At 40.3% G+C, this 21205-nt stretch overlaps 1 protein-coding gene across 4 annotated transcripts in view; it reads right to left on the bottom strand.

Annotated features, from left to right (window-relative positions):
* rbl2 (retinoblastoma-like 2 (p130)) overlaps positions 1-21205 on the bottom strand; it is a 143772-nt gene that overhangs the window by 90604 nt on the left and 31963 nt on the right. For 2 of the 4 annotated variants that reach the window (XM_072547361.1, XM_072547362.1), the window contains exon 4: positions 20724-20788. In XM_072547361.1, the coding sequence (XP_072403462.1) occupies positions 20724-20788 (65 nt within the window). Of the gene's footprint in view, positions 1-488; positions 505-14624; positions 14743-20723; positions 20789-21205 lie in introns of those variants that run through there. The other 2 variants (XM_072547364.1, XM_072547365.1) reach the window with 2 other exon arrangements.

The following is a 21205-nucleotide window of genomic DNA, read 5'->3' as shown; positions in this document are numbered from 1 at the left end:
CCTGAATGGAGTGAATGTGGAGAAGATGCTTCCACTAGTAGGAAAGATTAGAACCGGAGGGCACAGCCTCTGAGGAGTGAAGAGATGACTTTTTAGAACTGAGAAGAGAAGGCGTTTCTTCAGCCAGAGAGTGGTGAATCTGTGGAACTCTTTGCCAGAGTAGGCTGATGAGGCCAAGATTAAGTGCCTTTAAGATAGTGATAGATTAGATAGGTCGATCAAGGGTTACATGGAGAAGTCAGGAGAATGGGTTAGAAACATATCAGCCATAATTGAATGGCAGAGCTGACTCATTGCATTGAATAGCCTAATTCTGCTCCTATATCTCATGGTATTATGGTCTAACATAGAGGAAATCCACAGCTACCATTGCATCGACAACTAAATACCATTAGTAACATATCAACGTCCATTTCTCAGCAGCTATTTTGGGGGCAGAAATCCACAAAGGCTAAAGTATTGCAAAATGAACTACCAAATATACTTACACATGACTTTGAAAGATCTAGCTGTGACACAGTGCCGATTTCAATAAAAATCAAGTTATAACCAGCAGGCTTCAGGTTACAGAGAGAGAATCCTGCAGACAAGTCTGGACTTGTTGAGTACGTGGTGTTGTTAGATGATAAGATTCAGAAAAGGCCAGTGGAATAGAAACAGGAAACTATTCATACTACCACACGTAACGCAGACCTCATTGTCAAATCATCACTGGGAAATAGTCTAAAAAAAGGTCAAGAGAATGCAACTACTGATTACGCTTAACATTCTTACTGAAGCAAGAAATAAATTTAAAAGCCTGCACAAATTGCCACTAGTCCTCTGCTGACTCTCTAACAGTAATCAACAACAAATGTCAGAAATGATTGCAGTTGACAACAACTTACGTCAATAAGAGCTGAAAATATGTCGAACAGTCCAGCGCTTCACTCCCGACCAGTACAGACATCAAAAAAGTAGTTTAATTAATTATTCACTAATTCTTATCCAATAAAAAGAAGTTGTAAAAAAGTACAATTAGGAGAACACATGGTGTGTTAGCAACCTAAGGAATTCCTACTTGGCAGTAATTGGGATTGTTCAAACAAATAAAATGAAACATACTGAGTATACGACAAAAAGTAAGTTCGTCCCTCATCTTTTCTCATAAACTTGGTGACAAGGAATGAAAATCTGCTTTCCTGTCTACATTGTGGTACAATTGGGACAAATCAATCTCTATTATCACACCCGCAATGATGTGGCAAAAACAAACAAAATGTGCTGTCTGCACGGTTAGACGTTGTTGAAGCATTGCACGGAATTAAAAAGTCACACCATGAGTTGCAAATTTCTGGAATTTATTGGTCAATTTATGCTGCTTCACTGTTTGCTTTCAACAAACAGCATCTTGCCCTTAGTCTCTCTGTTTTTTTTTAAAGCATGGAGTTTATTTTAAATTAATTGCCAAACAAAAATCCTACAGTAGTTAGGTTTGGTGATTAACAGCAGAAGAACATTTTTAGAATCAGGCTGATGGTTAATTCAAGACCAATCAACCTCTCTGGTCCACAAATTAAATATTTCTTCAAATGCTAAATCGTACTTCGAGATTTTATTAATGTCAGTTTTGTTAGATGCTTTGCTTACTTTTCCCTGGTGCCTTATTGTGTTTCCTCTTTCTCCAAACTAATTCTGTTTCCCCCTTTGTGTACACATTTAGAATTCTCTTCCTTCTCAGCCGATCCCTTTATTTGGTTTTCCTCAAACCTCAAAAATGTTACTGAAATAAAAGAAAAATACTGCGGATGCTGGAAACCCGATATAAACGCACACACAGTGCTGCAGAAGCTCAGCAGGTCTCACAGCATCTGTGGAGAGGAAACAGAGTTACATTTCAGGTCCAGGATGACACTTCTTCAGAACTGAGTTTCTCCAGGATTTTCTGTGTTTGTTTAAAATGTCACTGGCTGCGGACAGATGGATACACCAACAATTTGGATGGAAAGGTGCTCCCATCATACCATTATCAGCTTCTATTTCCAGCACTAGGTTCTTGCAGCATAGTGGTAACATCCCTATCTTTGTGCCAGGAGGCCTGGGTTAAATTCCCACTTGCTCTAAAAGTGTATATTAACAAGTCTGAACAGATTGATAAGAAATATCTACATTCCCAGCGATTTATGGCATAACTATTTTTGAAGTGAAAGGCAATGAATCAAGTGTAGCCTAAGCATACTGTGTGAGGCTCCTTTCCAGTAACACTCTGCCCTACAAATTCAAAGAAATATTATGGTGACTTTATAAAGAATTATGAGACTTCATGGACTAAACTTAAAATACAGATACAACTGAAAAGATTAAAAATGATGCAGTAGAGGTGGTAACATAATGATAATGCAGCCACAATGCCCTGGCTTAATACTCTAGGCAACCTCACCAAAACAGTGAAGGCAAATCCAAATAATTAATAAATCTTCAATGAAATATTAGACTCATTAGTAATGACCATGAAACTACCAGATAGTTGTTAAAAAAAAGACTAAGACTCCTGTGTCCCTTAAGGAAAGATATCTTCCATTCTGACTCAATCATGTAACATCAGATCTACAGCAGTGTGGTTGACTTTTAACTGCCCTCTGACATGACCTCGTAATGGCAATTAATGGACAATAAACGATGGTATTGCTGATAATGCGACATCCATAAATCAAAACAGGGACAAAAACAGTTAAGTTTCGTAAAAACAATCACAAATTTCTGAGATGAATGGAATAATGTGTCCTGCACAAAGCCAGAGGACATTGCTCCACATTAGAAAGGAAACCATTATGAGCCCAAAGGATAATTACCATTAACAATGTGAAGTTCTGCCACCACTGAACACAACAGGAAATCACAACATCCTACCCAAGATTTTCTATGTTTGACCTCTGCATGCACTTCACAAACTCTCATGAAAGTTCTGACCTATGGATAGTTTGCCAAACAGCATGTTAATTATTTCAGTAAAGCATTCAGAGAGACATTTTAAAAACAGGGATACCCTCAAGAAACAGACGAGGTCCTAAATTCAAAACAAAGTACATTGGCTACATTCAAAGGTCTGCTGGTGTGGTATGGTCCCTTTGTTACTCCGGGATTAGTGCTTAACTTGCTTTGTGGTAATAAATGATGGCACTAACATTGAAAAGCTGACATTATAATACTGATGGAAATCAGGTCCTGACAACCTATACTCCTGGGTCAAAAACAGAACTTACTGCAGAAACACAGCAGGCATGGTGGCATCTGTGGGGAGAAGGCAGAGTTGCGAGTCCAGTGACCCTTCATCTGATGCCAAGAACAGAACATGGACCTCCATGCCATATTTGTTTCTCTGACCAGTCAGGAGAGCCTTTGGAAGGCAATGGCAAGTCTGGTTGCCCTGAGAAATTCATCACAATAGTTCAACAATTTCCTGAAGACTGAGTATTCTGGCCCATTCTCAGTCATACCCTCTGATGCTTGCCATACCAAGATTACCAATTCCACGTGAATGGGAAGCTGCTCAATCTGAGACAATTCGAACTAAATTAAAATCAAGTTCGCCAAAAGGCATACTGCAAGATTTTGTTACCAATAACTTTGTACCAGTTGCTGATGCAGAGTTGGACATGCAATGTAGCATGGAGTTGTTCTCAGATGCATGCAACCACTTTAGCCTCATGATCAACATCAAGAAAGGTCCTGTCGAGTCAAAGTCTTCAGTCCATGGCCAAAAATAGCCAGCAGTGGACAATTTCGCTTCTCTCTGCAACATGCTGTCTTAAACTGTCTGTCTACATGGACAATTAGACACATGCAAGATTACCAAAGCAAATGTAGTCTTCAATAGACTTTGAACATCAGTGTGGAAACAAAAAAAGTGACAGAAACAGATCTATCAAACTGAAATTCTGTCAAACAATAGTGGCATGGACCAGGCCAGACTCCCTCAAAACATTTCAAGAAGGTAACCCAGACCCTGACTTTTCTAGCTGTAAGGTGGATATTTCAGGAGTGATGCAGCTGGTCAAACCACTCAGTCTATAAATATATTCTGTTTTGTTTGAAACTAACGAATGAAACACAAGCAAAAGAAAATTGAATTTAGAACGACAATTTCCTACTGACACAATACCCCCTGCAACTTAAAGAACTGTTCCAATTTCCTGCAACATCCCATAAACATACCCCTTTGCAAAAAGGTAACAACAAACACAGGTTCTTACGAGAGAGAGAGAGATTGCAGAGAGCTGAAACATGGAACCTCATGTTTTCCCAGTAGCTTCTTGGGGTCCCCTGCTAAAACTAAATCAAACTAGAAAATCCCCGAACTGGGAGAACTGACCACTCACCTTTCATTGTACAACTGTTTTTAAAAAACCCTAAAGGCCACCTCTGATTGTTGACTTAGACAGTATCTGTTAACCATTATTAAAGTAGCCAGTTCAGCCATAATCGGCCTTTATGATTTCTCTCTCAAAAAAAAAGCACCAAGGGCAAAATAACCTTGTTAAAAGGGGCAGCATCAGCACAATAGTCCCACCCAAGCTGCAGTACACAGGAGACAGTTTTCTGGCATCACGCCAAGAAACTTAACTACACTCACTCAGTTTGCCTTCAGAAGCTTCTGAAGATCAGGTGATGAATGCAAAACACCAGACACTGAGGTGTCCACATGAGCTGACATGCCAAGCGTTCACACTATACCAGTCACAACTTGAATAGTCAGGTGGCCAGAATGCCAGATACTCGCTTGCCAAAACAAATCTTCTGCAGAGAGATGACTCAGGGATGTGCTCTCATGGCTGTCAGAGAAGGCAATAGAAGACAAATCTGAAAGCTTCACTTCAGAATTATTGATCCAAAACTGGGGGAATCTCACGTGGCATTGCTGTACCTGACACAAATTAAAAAAGGTATGGTTTTTTCAAAGCAAGTGCATGTCAGAAGCAGAGGGAAGGCACAAGGGGAGGAAATCTCAATCTCAAATCTAAACCTCAGTTATCTGCCGTCTATTGTCCTATTTGCAGAAGAGCCATCCAGACCTTGGCACTCAGTTACATACCCACCAGAAGCATATAGATGATGCACACGGTCGCCTTTACCATAAACAGAATACAATACAGTGAATGAATGCTGCGGTCTTTGAAAATGACTTAGTGAATCATTTCTGTGTTTGCAGTTTCACTTCTATACAAAGTTATTGGTCAAGCACTTGATAGAATGGCAATATTACTGGAAAATAACATAAATTAAGGATTGTTCTACTCCCTGCTTGTTCAATGACATAGTTTGCTCTAAATTCGCCTGTGTGAGCAGGGTGGTAGGGTGCATGTGGTCAAAAAGAAAATTGCTATGGGATGAAATCCATACCAGCAATGTTTAAAATAGATGATCGAAGGTAAAGGGAGTTGATTGCCTTAAGGTCTGTTTTATATCTATTTAGTTTGTTCATTAGATAGAAGGAAGGCACCCTTTTTCTTTGAGATTTTACAAGTAACATAGAAACCAGAGGGTGCTTGCTTTCTAATAAAAAGGTATAAAATTAGAACACTGGTGATCACCAACAACCCCAGGATTAAAGATTGGAATTACATATAAATGACTCACAATGGGATGGTAGTTAAAGACAACCTGCTCCCTCCAAGCATATATAGTTTGTCTTGCTTTCCAGTTTGAACCACTGAACCTAGCAGCCAAAGAACTGTATCATTCAATAATTAAGCAAAACTACCAATTGAAACAACATATTCATTTCTGAATTTAAACAATGAACTACAATTCCTAAAGGTTGCACCAAGCACACTGAGCTCGCACCAAACATACTGAGCTCATCGGTAAACTGTGCAATGGTTCAAAAAGAAAAATTGACTGTGACAACCAGTGATGTTAATTCAGGAAACTTATCAGTGCTTCAAAAGTAAAGGTACAAAATGGCAGGACCATGTGCTATTTAATTGGGGACCGGGGGGTGGGGGGGGAAAGAGTTACTGATGATATGTTTCAGGAAGTTGTCATATCCTTTAGAATAACTCCCTCAAATTTGGTCAGGGACAGGAGGGTGTCACTCCAAGTGAGGCAGGTAGAGGGTCCCAGGAGGTAGTGTTGAAGGAGCCTCAGCCCTCAAGCTATCCAACAGATTGGAGATTCTTGCTCCCATGCAGATAAGAGTGGGGTTATAGGGAGGATGAGTAAACTGTCTATAACACCTTGGTGAGCGGACAGAAAAGGGAAATGTAGTCATAATTATGGTTAATATAGTCAGGGGAATAAATGGTTCCCTCTGGCCGAAAGGTTGTGCTGCCTGCTTAGTGCCCAGGTTCATCTGGGCTGCAGAGGAACTCTGAGTGGGAGGGGCAATTTCCTGATGTCGTGGTCCACACAGGTACCAATGGTATAGGTAAAAAGAGCAAAGAGGTTCTGCTAAGGGAATGTGAGCAGCTAGGGGCTATATTAAAAAACAAAACCAAGAAGGTAATTATTTCCAGGTTTCTACTTGAGCCGTGAACTAATTGGCACATGGTCAACAAGATTGAAAAGGAAAACATGTGACTCAAAGATTAGTGTGGGAGATATGGGTTCAATTTCATGGGACATTCGGACCAGCATTGGGGAAGGAGGGAGCTGTTCCCATGGGATGGGCTGCACCAGAATCGTGGTGGGACCAGGGTCCTGATAAATTGCATACCCAGGACTATGGATAGGGCTTTAAACTAAATAATGGGGGTGGGGGGCAGTTGCATGGAACATTACAGAAAAAGTTCAAAGGGAGAAGGGCTCAGGAGGTTTTATTAAGGTTCCAGAATAAATAATTCGGACAGATAGAATGAAAGAGGTCAGGAATCTAACTTCAGGCATGGCAGATAAGGGTCAACTATGAGAAGGGAAGGTGGGGGGGGGGGGAGGGGTGTGGGTCAACTCAGTCCCAAGTGTGCTGTACTTAAATACGTAAATGAGCACAGTATACAAAACGAAGTAAATGAGCTTGTAGCAGAGTTTGAAACAGATGGCATCACATATAGTGGGTTCAGGCTGGGAATTATCCTTCAAAGGATATCGATCCTTAAGAAAGGTGAGGCAGATGGGCAGAGGGAACAAGCTGGCTTGTTAATAAGAAATGAAATTTAATTGATTGAAAGTAGGAATACAGAGGAACCTCGATTATCTGAAGGGGATAATCTGAATATTGGATTATCCGAAGGGAATGTCAAGGTCCCGATAGAAATATTACGTCAAAGAGCTGTTTCAACCCTGATCACATCATTGTTTACAGGTACAATGATTAAAAACGAACTCAGCTCACTGAAATGCTGCCGAGCACAGTCCTTGGCAGTCCAGGCACCGTCGCTAATTGACTGACCTCCTACCCTCTCTGCCCCACCACTTTCCCTGGAGTTCTACATAGGAGTGAACCCTAAACCCCTCCCCCTCTGCCCCCCTGCCCCTTCCCCACGTAATCTCTCCAGCATTGTCCTGTACAGGGCAAAGGTGGAATCTGTCAAAACGTTGCAGTATAAAGTTGTGAGTGTGTATGCGTGTGCGTGAGCTATTTGGAGACTTACCCCACAAAGGCAGCAGCAGTCTTACTGTTGATATCCAGTCTGGCTGCCCCAGTGGTGGCGGACATTGGGTTGGACGGTGGGTGGGGGTTGACGGGGGTGCAGGGTTGGGGGCAGAGGTTCACAGGCGGTGTGCTGCTGCCTAGTCTCCAGAATGGGGAGCAGACTTCACAGAAAGACCCAGAGGAAATCAATTAACTGAATAATCAATGATCCAAATGAAATAGTGCCTACCCATCTTACTCGGATTCCTCTGTATAGGGCCATCATGCTTAAAATCTTCATGTGGATAGGGTTGAGGATTCACAAAGGGAAAACAAAACCCAATGGGAGTTATGTACAGGCCTTTTGGTAGTAGTCAGCACGTGGAAAGAAAATAAATTAGGAGATAGAAAAGGCATGTAAGAAAGGCACTATAATCATGGGGGACTTCAATATTCAGGTGGAATGGGAAAATCAGGTTGGGAGTGGATCCCAAGAAAAGGAATTTGTGGAATGTCTACAAGATGGTGTTTTGGACCAGTTCGTGGTACAGCCCACTGTGAAACAGGCGTTTCTGGATTTGGTAGTGTGTAATGAGGCAGAATTGATGTGGGAGCTGAAGGTGAAGGAATCCCTAGGGGGCAGTGACCATAATATCATAGATTCCATCCTGCAATTTGAGAAGAGGAAGACTGAATCCAATGTAATGAGTGAAGGGAATTACAAAATCTTGAGGGGAATAGTTGGCCAGAGTTGACCGGAAGCAACGTCAGTGGACTGGCAATTGCAGGGGCTTCTGAGGGTAATTCAAGAGAAATTAATCCCAATGAACAAGAAACATCCGAGGGGGGGGTTGGAGATGAGGCAAACAGAGTTGACAAGGGAAATAAATAAAAAAAAATGCACTATGGTGAAAATTAGTCAGAAGACAGAGGATTGAGAAACCTTTAGAAACTAGCAGAGGTCAACTAAAGAAAGTAGGTGGCATGGGGAGCAGAAGATGAAATGGAAGGGTAAGCTAGATAGTAAAATAAAATTGCAAGAGTTTTGCAAGATATTATATAATCGGATTATATATTATATATGTATGAAAAAGTTAAGGTAAGAGAGAGAGAGAGAGAGAATAATAATAATAATAATGATAAACAAAGGAACAGCAGGGGAACTGAATAGATATTTTGCATATTCGTCATAGTGCAAAATACCAGAACTTCAAGAGAGTCAGGAGGCAGAGATGAGTACAGTGGCTATCAGAGCTGAAAAAGGTGTTGCTGGAAAAGCGCAGCAGGTCAGGCAGCATCCAAGGAGCAGGAGAATCAACGTTTCGGGCATAAGCCCTTCTTCAGAGAGATGAGAGTGGACATTGGACTGTGGAAAACTAGGCTGGAATAAGCAGAAGCAGAAGAAGAAGAAGAAGCAGAAGAAGAAGAAGAAGAAACAACAACAAAAGAGGAACGGCGGGGGAACTAAATAGATATTTTGCATATTTGTCATAGTGCAAAACACCAGAACTTCCTGGTGAACACCTGAAGAAGAGCTTATGCCTGAAACGTCGATTCTCCTGCTCCTTGGATGCTGCCTGACCTGCTACATTTTTCCTGCAACACATTTTTCAGCTCGGATCTCCAGCATCGGCAGTCCTCACTTTCTCCACAGTGGCTATCACGAAGGGGAAGGTTCTGGTGAAGCTGAAAAATCTGAGGCGGATACCTCACCCAAACTGGGTGGACGACACACTGGAGTTCTGAAGGAGACAGCTGAGGAGTTTGTAGAGGTATTGGTGGTGATCTTTCAGGAATCACTGGATTCAGGGAGGGTCCCAGATGACTGGGAAATTGCTAATGTAACATTTCGGTTTAATAAGGGAGGGAGGCAAAAGACAGGAAACTATAGGCTGGTTAGCCTGACCTCAGTCACTGATAAGATTTGAGAGTACATTATTAGGGATGAGATTGCAGTGTACTTGGAAGTGCAGGGTAAAAATAGGGTGGAGTCAGAACAGCTTCAACAACAGGAGATCTTGCTTGACAAATCTATTAGAATTCTTTGAGAATGTAACAAGCAAATTAGACGAAGAAGAGCCGGTGAACATGATCAATTTGGATTCCTAGAAGTTCTTTGACAAGGTGCTGCTCAGGAGGCTGTTAAATTAGGTAATGGTGTTGGGCAAGGCACAGGGATAGATAGAGGATTGGCTGACTGACAGAAGGTAGAGAGTGGGGATAAAGTGGGTTTTTACAGGATAGTAATTGGGGACTAAGGAAGTTCTGCAGGGGTCAGTGTTGGGACCACAACTATTCACATCATACATTAATGATCTGGACGAAGGAATGGAGAGCATTGTTGTCAAGTTTGTGGTTAACACAAAGATAGATGGAGGGACAGGTAGTGTTGAGGAGGTGGGAGGCTGCAGAAGAGGACTTGAACAGGCTGAGAGTAGGCAAAGAATTGGCAAATGGAATACAAGGTGGGGAAGTGTGGGGTTATGCACTTCACAGACACTCACAACACCACCCCCCAACCCCGACACACACACACACACACACACACACACACACACACACAAAAGTTTGTGCGGTGAACTTGTATTTGCAAAATTACATTTTATCTTGCTCAAAACTGCATGAGGCCATGCAAGATTCTGTAAATCCATTTTTTAGATTAGAATCGGTCTGACCATTGTGGCACAGACAGTCTCACACAGGGCACCTCACACCTTCAATGCATTATCTGGGCCGACATGACACCAATTGTTAAAGTTCACTTGAGAAGGTAACTTTTAAAGAAATTCTGGGATTTACATATGAAAGAACTGAAACCAACGTGGTCATTCTCAAAGATGAGAGACTTAACAAACAATCCAGTTCTTTTTCAATATATAATTTCAGTTACATCACACTGTGTCTTACGATCTTATACTCCACAACCACCTCATAAAAGAGCAGCGCTCTGAAAGCTAGTACTTCCAAATAAACCTGTTGGACTATCACCTGGTGTTGTGTGATTTTTAACCTGGAGATGAAGGGCTCAATGGAGTTCAGAAGAATGATGGGGAATCTTATTGAAATGGAGATGCATATATAGAGTGGGTGTGGAGAAGATGCCTCCACTAGCAGGAGCGATTAGGACCAAAAGGGTACAGCATCAGATTAAAAGGTTGACACTTTAAATCTGAGATGAGGAAAACTTTCAGCTAGACAGTGGTAAATCTGTGGAACTCTTTACCACAGCAGATTGTGGTGGCCAAGTCACTGAGTTTATTTAAGACAGAAAGAGATGGGTTCTTGTTTGGTAATGGGATCAAAGGTTACAGGAAAAAGGCAGGAGAATGGGATTGGGAAACATGTCAGCCATGATCAAACAATGGAGCAGACTCAGTGGGCTCTCTGGCCTATTTCTGCAGCTTCGACACACAGTCCAGCACACTTCAGAAATCTAATATAACAAAGGCAGATATAAAAGATTTTAATTTCCAAGGGGATTGCCAGAGTCTAATTTTGAGAGATTGGGACCCTCCAACCACATGGCATTAATGTGGATTTCACCAATTTCCTCATTTCTCCTCCACCCACCTTATCCCAGTTCCAACCTTCCAACTTGACATCGCCCCCATGACCTGTCCATCTTCTTTCCCACCTATCCGCTCCAATCTCTTCTCCAATCTATCACCATTGCCCCCATCTCTGTCTACCTATCGCACTCTCGGCTACCTTTTCCCCAAGCCCCACCCTCCCTCTCATTTATCTCTCCATCCCCTTGGCTCACAAGCCTCATTACTGATTATAGGCTCTTGCCAGAAATGTCGATTCTCCTGCTCCTTGGATGCTGCCTGACCTACTGTGCTTTTCCAGCACCCCACTCTCGACTCTGATCTCCAGCATTTGCAGTCCTCACTTTCTCTTGGGAGAAATTTCCATCAGCCAACAGGTTCTCTATCAAATGGCAAACATAAATAGCACTTTGTGTACATATTTAAGTATCACTTTTAGTTTTGTGTACTTAAATATCTGCCAAAGACTAGTTTGATTTGGTCTTGAAGGTCATCACTTGATGGTTTGAGTGGAATTCAGATATTTCAGTTAGCTATGCAATACCCCCAAGTGTGGGTTAATTTATTTTATGGTTAATAATGCAGCAGTCAGAAACAGGTCATTAATTACACAAAGTAGCCTACAATGCTCTCAATGGTAAATGATTTACTCCATATACCGGCATTAAGTCTGTCAGCTTACAGGGAAAACATTCATGTATCAAGGAATTATGAGCATGATAAACCCTACTTCAAGGGATATAACTATTGAAATGATTTCAAAGCCTCCACTGCACTCTGTTCCCACCCTTAGGCAGGTTATAAGGAGATGTCAGAGCTGAGAGATTTAGGAGGGAAACCAATCAGGAAATTTATTTCTGCACCCCATTCACATATTCGACAAAATTCTTTATTCTTTCAGTTTGTATTCGAAGTATCAATTTTTAACAAATCATGATTTGTTAAATAGTTCATTAATTAATTTCATATAGTTGCTTATTTACACAAGAAACTTACTAGGTGCTAATTTCAAATGATATTGGATTGAAGTCGTGTGGCTGCCCACTCAAGTGCAGCTGATACACTCGAGACAGCAGGGAGGAAACATGCCATTAAAATTGGCAGAGAAACAAGTAAAAAGGGAAATTAGATTCTACAATTATCCTTCAAATTACTGGAGAAGTGCTTTCAATGTGGAGAACACTCTTTATTTAATTCATTTCTATCTGGTTGGAGAATTTATTTTACTAGTATGTATTGAGCTATTTATTGAAGAGCGCTGAATCAGCAAATTTAAAAGACATACTTAAAAGGTGGAACTTGTGTCACTGAGTGTTTCCCAGCATGTGCCTATCCAGGATATGTGTTGCTGTGACAATGTTAAAGTAAGCACCCCGCATTCTCAAAAAGGAGAGAAGAATGTATGGGTCCCTGAGTTGTCATGTATGACTCCTTGCTATCATTAGTCCTCGACTTCATTAGTTGCATTAGATAGGCTTTAGTCTTATTTTTTAATTATTTTACATGATGTAGACATCACTGGTTAGGCCAGCATTGTCGCGTATCTCGTACTGTTCGAGAAAATGGCAGAACTGCCTTCTTCTACTGCTGTACTCAATGGTGGTCACAGATTAACCCTCAAGCTGTTATGAAGAGAGTTCCAGGGTTTTAACCCAATGACCTTAAAGAAATGATGATCTGATTCCAAGTTAGGATGATGTGCGGCTTACGGGGGATCTTATGAAGGGTGGTGTTTCCAACGTATTTGCTGCTCATGTCCTGCTCGGTCATGGAGGTTGGGTTTGAAAGATGATGCCAAATAAGCTCTGGTCAGTTGCTGAAATGCATCTTAAAAGTTCGTACTCAACTTTGCCATAGTGGAGGGAGGGAATATTTAAAATGATGGATGGCGAGCCAGTCAAATAATCAGGTCATTTCTTCTTGGATGGCATCAAATTTCTTGAGTGTTGTGGGAGTTGCAATCATCCAGGCAAATGGTGAGTATTCCAACACATTCCTGACCTGTATCTTATAGATGGTGAACATTGGGGAGTTACTGACTGCACAACTCCTAGTCTCTGACTTGCTTATGTCGTCACAATGTTTATAAGGCTGGTCCAGTTCAGTTTCTGATCAATAGAAACCCCAGAATATGTATAATAGACAATTCAGTATTGGTAATGCCATGGAATTTCAAGGGAAGATGGTTAGATTCTGTCTTGTTGGAATCGATCATTGCCAGGCATTGCAGTATGAACGTAACTTCCTACTTATCAGTCCAAGCCAGAGTATTGTCCAGGTCTTGCTGCAAATGGAAACGGACTGCCTCCAAATTGGGGAAGTTGCAAATGGTAGTAAATATTATCAAAAAATATCTTCACTTCTGACCTCACAATGGAGGGAGGATCATTAAGGAAGCGATTGATATAGTGTTTCGGTCTTGGACACTAGATGGGGGTATTTCTCGAAAAATGTCCTTGTGTAAAATTCCAATAACCACAGCCATCTTTGTTTATGCTCAGTACAACTCCAACCAGTGGAGTGCTTCTCCAAGCCTCCCAATGACTTTGCTTTGTTATGCCTCCTTGATGCTATACACAGTCGCTCTCAGTTCATGTCTTGAACATTCAGCTCTTTTGTCCATGACTTTGTCAAGCAATCCAACAACAACCTTTCACCAATTTAACATTTCTCAACTCCTGAACCAAAATAGTTTGCATTAAAGATAGTGAATCACCTTTACGTTGCAATTCTTTTTACAACAAAAAAAGAATTATATATAAATAAATAAATAAATAAATAGGAGTTTATTCTCTTCCTCAACAAGTTTTCAGGTCTTAGAGAAAATTAGTACAGTTCTAGCTGAAGTTCAGGTCGAGCTATTGGAGATTGAAAAAACAAAGTTTTGAGGTGAATGTTTTCACAGCTGTTGTTATGCAGAGCCAAACACTGAATTTTATGATAATGTACAAATGTTTAATCTGAAGCCTTGGCACTATCTTGTGGTTTTCATAAAAGTCAAAAATGAATAGACATCATTTACATTCAATTTCCTGTTTAAATCAATAGGAATTCCAGCATTAGAGTTCTATTTCCCCCAAATGATTCCCCAGGCAAATTATTTTCAAAGATGTTACTTACTACTTGATTTATTCTCTTTAGCTGCAGCAAGAAAATTTAATTCTCACTTATTTCCCTTTAATTACAGTTAACTGTACCTGCTTCACCTCCAACAAATTATATACATGAAGCAATGAGTCTGCTAAAAGCCTCCATCAAATCTACTCATTGCAAAACCAAAGTTGCCAAAAAAAAGGACTTGCTATATAGCAAGATTTTACTTTGCAAGCCCAAGCAGGAAAAGAACAACATTCTCTTCAAATTCCTCAAAATGCATAGGATTCTTTCAAAAGTATTTGAATCATTAGCATTATAAAAGCGATATTAGGCAACCGCTGCTCATCCGTTTCATTGCTAATAGTTGAGTTATGTTCAAGGTGGTTTGATGAACGATTCTTTGTGCAAGCCTGAAAATACAGTTTCCTTACCTCAGCAATCAAGAGCAGTCAGAGCTGTTTGCATCCCCTGCAGAATATTAAAAGTAATGAACTCAGGTTTACAGCTTGAACCTTTCTTTGAGGCCAGATACTGGAAGAGCATTAGTGAATCAACTGTGAAGTGGAAAAAGCTAAAAAGAGTAGCTCAAGCTTTCAGCGCCGACTACAGCTGGGTTGAACCCTGTGGCAGAAACGAACAGGTCTGCACAAGTTGAAACAAATCTCTGTAAATACAATTAGCCATCACTGCTGATTCCATCCAAGTTCCAGCATGACCAAACATTGCTTATGCTCAGAGAGTCCCAGCTGGAATCTGCTAAGGCTGAAGCAAATTACCTGGCAAACGGTATTGAAAGGTCATTGTACAATTAAGTCTTTTGCTGTGTGTTCAGCCAAAAGCAAATTCCCAATCCAAAGTCAACAAAACAGTGACATTCTGATCTCTGTAACCATGCTGATCAGATGGCAAACAATTTTCCAGAAGAGTTCATTACAGAGAAACCAGATGGATTATTCCGGATAAGGTACCAACATCTCAGCAGCACAACGCCTTACTGATATGTGTAATAACCAAGTGTACAATGGTGTATGGTTGATTTATTGCTGTGATTGTGCAAAACGTATTCCTTCTTGTTAAACATCCTCTTAATAAAAAAATGTTCTACAATCTTTGGGAATGTAAAAATGAAGTCATCATTGTCTCATAGGAACTTTGCGTTCTTTGTCATTAGAGAGAGATGATTGGTAGTAGTTTAGCCAGAGGGTCACCACACCCCAGGCAAGGGGTAGGGGTTGAGAAGATGAGTCCTTCCTGGTAACCTCAACTGGTTCAGGAACTGACTCCATGCTGTTGGCATCATAAACTGGCCAACTGAGCTAAACGGCCCCCTCTCAGAAAGATACTAGAAATGCCAAGTACTTAATCCAGGATCAGCTTGACAAACAAACAACCTTGTAAAATCACATTTAAGATCCATTCTAGAATATATTGATTCATTGTAATTAGGAAGTGCATTTATTACAGGTGATGCAAGGAATAAGAGCCTCCTGAAGCCTGCTTGCTTCATGCCAAATGGTATAAACGAAAGCAATGTATTTTCATATTGTACGCTGCTCCTTTATTCCTATTGAGCATTTATAAACTTAGAACAGGAAAAGACCAGCTAGCCAAATCAAGCCTGCTCAATTCTTTCTAACAGTGCAACCCAGCCATACCAATGATCACCTATTTCCTGTTGGCCCCAGAGTCTCGAGGGAGCAATTTTCTCATCTCCATCTCGGCAAGAAACATTGTGGTCGGTGTACCCAAAGAGAAAACATGCTGGAAAATCTCAGCAGGTCTGGCAGCATTTGTAAGGAGAGAAAAGAGCTGATGTTTCGAGTCTAACTGACCCTTTGTGGTGGTTGGTGTCTTTGTTTCCGTCAGGACTTGCTCACTGTGATCTGTCACTTGTTTCAGAAAGACATGCAGCTTCAGAAGTAGTCGGAGATAGTTTTGCCACTGCCGAATGACCATTGTGGCTTTGCAGGATGGAGCAGGCAATGTTTCCAAACTCTCTTAGTTCAACATAGACTGCTGAATAAGAGAATATGCAAAACAAGCGAAAAAGATTGCATCACGATGGCTTCCCCAAGGTGCAGGGTAATACTGATTACACACATTACTTTGTGGGTATGGGAGCAATTGCAGACTGCTCGGTTCCCTTAATGTCCAACTGGTATGAGACCATGGATAGCGCATCATACAGATCAATGTCTAGCATTCTAGCAGGGATTATGATGCCTTCACTCTGTAATAGTCCATATTACTAACAGATTTTCAGTCACGAGAAATCAGAGGTGTGCTGCTTAGTGACCAGAGCTAACCATCGATCACGTGGTCATGATTCAGTGCACAACTCACACATAAAAGGCCATCAAGCAGATCCAGAGGTGCCTGCCAACACTTCCACCACCTGGACCACTCTAGAGGAGCTTTCCTGTACTGTTCAGAGTGCAGCGCACTATTTGTTGTGCAGGATACAGCAGAACACAATGTCACTATGAGGAGGACTCAGCCTTTATCAGCTTGTTCCTGTGTACCTGATGACAAGAAGAAAGAGAAGCAGAAGCAGAAGCAGAAGCAAGAGAGGGAAGACGTGGAGGAAATGCAGGACAAGGAGTAAACAATCAACTTTGTGATCAGGATATCACAGAAGTTCAGAACAAGTGTCACAGAAAGGGACTGGCAAAATATACTATTGACAGGGCCAAGAAAAACAATAACATCAAGCATGTTATTGAGTGGACACAATGACCTGGAGTGACCATCATCACTGGTCCTGGAAAACTCATCACAGAATACCAACAAACTGAAATAAGGATGAAAACTGATGCAAACCCCACTCAACACTGACAGCCTTGCCAATATATGTAAACATTATTGATGCTGGATATGAAGGGATAGTTAATAATATCCTAAAATGTTTTAGTAACAAGGTCACCAGACAAAATTTGTCTGATGCTAAGCAGTGGATAAGAGAGCAGATGGACTGAAACAGAAAAGGTGAGAAAACTGCCTTCAGTTAGTACCCATGAGCACTTGTAGCAAAGGAAATTGCCTGAAGTATTGCCTGTAGCCAATAATGTTGCACATCAGGTTTTGACACACTGACAAAATGGCTGCATACATAATCCGGGATTTTACAATTGCCCAATTTTCAGGCAATTATAGTTAGTTACCAGTTAGTACAAAACTAGATAAAAAAAAAAAGAAGTGCTACTTTTTTAAATAAAAAAGTCAAATTTTCATTCACTCACGCTCAGTCACAGCCAAAAATATGACCCACATCCCTCTGCAACTGACAGTCATTCACTTTGTCCTTTTCATCTGGAGCCTTTCTACGCTGCAAACTTTCTCTGACAGTAGACCTCCCACTAGAAGGGAGACAGTCAGGTTGATGAAGCTAGTGTAACAGTTTTCCTTTTCTGTCATTGTGGAAACCAGGCCTCAGCTCAGCACATGGAGTATACTAGGAACTCACCATGTACATCATCTTATTTCCTATTTATCTGGGTACGGTACACTGAAGCACCAACGAATTGTGCCAACCTGGAAAATGCAATTTATCCTTTAACAATATTTAGCAATTTCAGAAGCTAACTTTGGCATAAAAACTTCAGATTTTATTGTTATGTGTTTGTCTCAAATTCTGATTAAGACAAAAAGATCTTCCAAACAGTGATATTCATGGGGAGGACGTTGATTGATAAAGGAGAGAAATGAACTAGGACCACTAACAGTGGAACACCAAAATGTCCACAAGCAGTATTGGAAGCAGGAAGGGGTTCTTGTTTATTGCAATAAACAAGAGGTGGCGTGTGTGACCTTCACACTCCACCACACATTACACATTCCTGTGCAGTTAGGAAATGACTGACAATAACTGCAGTAGCAAATTAAATTCCAAAACCGGCTTTATGTTTTCTTATAAATAAACTGAGCAACTGCCATTGCAAAATATAAATGAGTGAGCTTGGATTGCTTTAGTGAGAGATAAGAGTATGTGAAACATTAATTGCACAATTTAGCATCAAAACCAGCAGCTTTTTAATCAGTGGTTTAAAATGTACCCAAACATCCCTTTAATTGAATCCATAACCAGCTCATTTGATTATCAAAAATAGTTAGTACAGTTCAGTACAAAAAATATTTTAAACAAAGAGTAACACAGTTATAGTAGAAAAGAGAAAAATGTAACTTAAAGAAACATACACCATTTAGGTTTCAAATTAGTCCCTAGATTTCAGCCATGTAAAATCTACCTGAAAAGGGTTCAGAAAAATATCTCACTTATTTATTTTTTCTTTAGCATAACCAAATAGACTATATCCAAATCCTGTTACTGTCATTTTCAACACAAGATACAGGTTTCATCACCTCAGTAATGTGAGGCAGATGGTTCACAAACACAATGTTTTTTTTCCACAAGTCAGAAATAGAACATGCTTAAACATGGAAACTAGATTAGATTACTTACAGTGTGGAAACAGGCCCATCGGCCCAACAAGTCCACACCGGCCCGCCGAAGCGCAACCCACCCAGACCCATTCCCCTACATTTACCCCTTCACCTAACACTACGGGCAATTTAGCATGGCCAATTCACCTGACCTGCACATTTTTGGACTGGGGGAGGAAACCAGAGCACCCGGAGGAAACCCACACAGACACAGGGAGAATGTGCAAACGCCACACAGTCAGTCGCCTGAGGCGGGAATTGAACCTGGGTCTCTGGCGCTGTGAGGCAGCAGTGCTAACCACTGTGCCAACCGCCAACCAAGATGATGGAGTCTTTTCAATTTTCAATGTTATTCACAATGAAGTCACAATTTCAGTTTTACAGTCTGATCAGATTTAGCAAGATGTTTGGAAAGATCTTTTGTGAAATAATTACAAAAAAGACTCATCTTTTGGTACCAATTTATCCCTTCCCTCAGAAATAAGGCACAAAACTTCACGTGCAACGAATTACTTCAACATACAGTGATTGCTTTAATGTGAGAAAATTGGGGGGGGGGGGGGGGGGGAGGTTACATGTAGCAAGATTCTAAGGCATACTGATTAGTGAATGGGCAATTAAATTTATTTCAACAGGTATGGAGTGGAGGTGCACACTGGCAGAACCAAAAATTGATGGTCATGGGAGAACATCTAAATGAACCATTAGTGTTAGCTGATGTATTCATGCTGCTCAAAAGGATCCTTCCTGGAAAAATGCAGCAATCCCTTCCTAAGCACAAATGTAGATAATGTCCTGAAGTACAATGTCAGCACTATGTGACTTATCACTCTTGCCACTGTCAGGGTTGAAGTCTTATTCCAGAGGTTTGAGGACAAAAGTAGGCTTATACACCACAATAACATTGAGGGAGCTCTGCATTGTCAGAGGAGTGGTCTTTTGAAATGAGATGTTAAATGGGAGCCCTTCTCAAGTGTATGGAAAATATAGAGTTTGAAGAAGAATAAAAAGAATTTCTCTCAACGTCCTGACCAACATTTATTTCTCAAGAACAGAACTGATCATCGTCACATTGCTGTTTTTGTGGGATTTTTCAGTACACAAATTTACTGCCTTGTTTCCTTTACCACAATACTGACTACAGCCATCTTAGAAGCATTCATGTGTTCGTGAAAAGTGCTTTATTAAGGAAAGACTGGAAAGAAAATCAGATGGAGAGGTTTAATTGGATTAAATCCCATAAAGGCTTTAGTGTGATGCAAAAGCTTAATATAATTTTGGGAACTGTGGCAAGGATATGTAGTTTGATTGTTACATTGTAACCAAATCAAATCCAATGGGCAGCAAAAAGCCACAGAACTAAAGTTAGTAATGAAAACAGTAACCACAGGCAGCCCAAACAGCTTCTTCCCTGGTGTATTTAGACTTCAGAATGGATCTCTCAAACTTTATGTTGATCTCGCTCTTTGTGCGCCTTCTCTGCAGCCGTAACATTGTATTCTTCACTCCATTTTATTACACCAATACACTTTGTATGGTATGATCTGCCTGTATTGCAGGCAAAGTAAAAAACTTTTCACGAGCAAGGTACACGTAACAATAATAAATCAAATCAAAAACAAGCCACCACATAACATTTGCTGGATCAACACACTATATGCAATGGAAACAACGTTTGATGGTGTGCTTTAAATTAAGAACAATTGTAATATGAAAATCAAACGGAAGAGATTACAATAGCTTAAAATAATTGTTGGAATTTAAGAAACTGTAGATTTAGCACGTAACCTGACTATTGAGAAAGGTCAATATTTTGAAGATAAGCCAGCAAAACAACCATATAGCAGCTTTCAAATTCAATAAACATCCGTTTGCACATCCTGACATGAAATAAAAAGAGTTACATATTGAAGCACACCTGATGTATTACAAAGCTCATGAACTATCATTGAAACCATGGCTCTAAGATATCCAAGTTAACACGCTTTGAATTATTTACACAATAATTATAAGAAAATGTTTTACCATTTGTTTCTAAATTATTCTGAATTATTTTTGCACTAGATACTCACAATGATTTGCCTACTTACCTTTGGTCTGAACAAACAGCACCCAGCAGAAGTTGAACACTTCAGAAACTGTACAAGGTTGTCGTCTGTTGAGAAAGAACACTTAAAAGTCAGTACTTGTTATATAATTTACTAGGCATCAAAAGAACACACAGCAAGTGACCAGCATTCTTTGAGCAGATCGTTTTAGAGAATTGCTTTTTTGACTGATTTTTGTTTAAACCCAATAATTTTTTCATTTCACCATAAATATCTACAAGTTTTCTTAAATTCAGTGTGAAATGGACAGAAGAATAAAAAGTCCTTTCCTGGCAACACAGACATAAAAACTGGTCAAAGAAGTCAAACTGGTTATTTGTCACAAATATTTGTGACTATGGACATATCGTTCAATTAAAAAAAATGTCTACCTATATGTTAAGTATTTTCCACTCATGTCTGCTTATCCACAGATAAAGTACTTTCATAATTTAGGAATTGTTGGCTTCATAGGTTTGTGAGAC

The sequence above is a fragment of the Chiloscyllium punctatum genome, chromosome 26 (genome assembly GCF_047496795.1).
Source record: "Chiloscyllium punctatum isolate Juve2018m chromosome 26, sChiPun1.3, whole genome shotgun sequence".
In the NCBI taxonomy this organism is placed as follows: domain Eukaryota; kingdom Metazoa; phylum Chordata; class Chondrichthyes; order Orectolobiformes; family Hemiscylliidae; genus Chiloscyllium; species Chiloscyllium punctatum.
The sequence above is the reverse complement of the archived record's forward strand: the minus strand, read 5'-3'. Positions and strand labels throughout refer to the sequence as shown.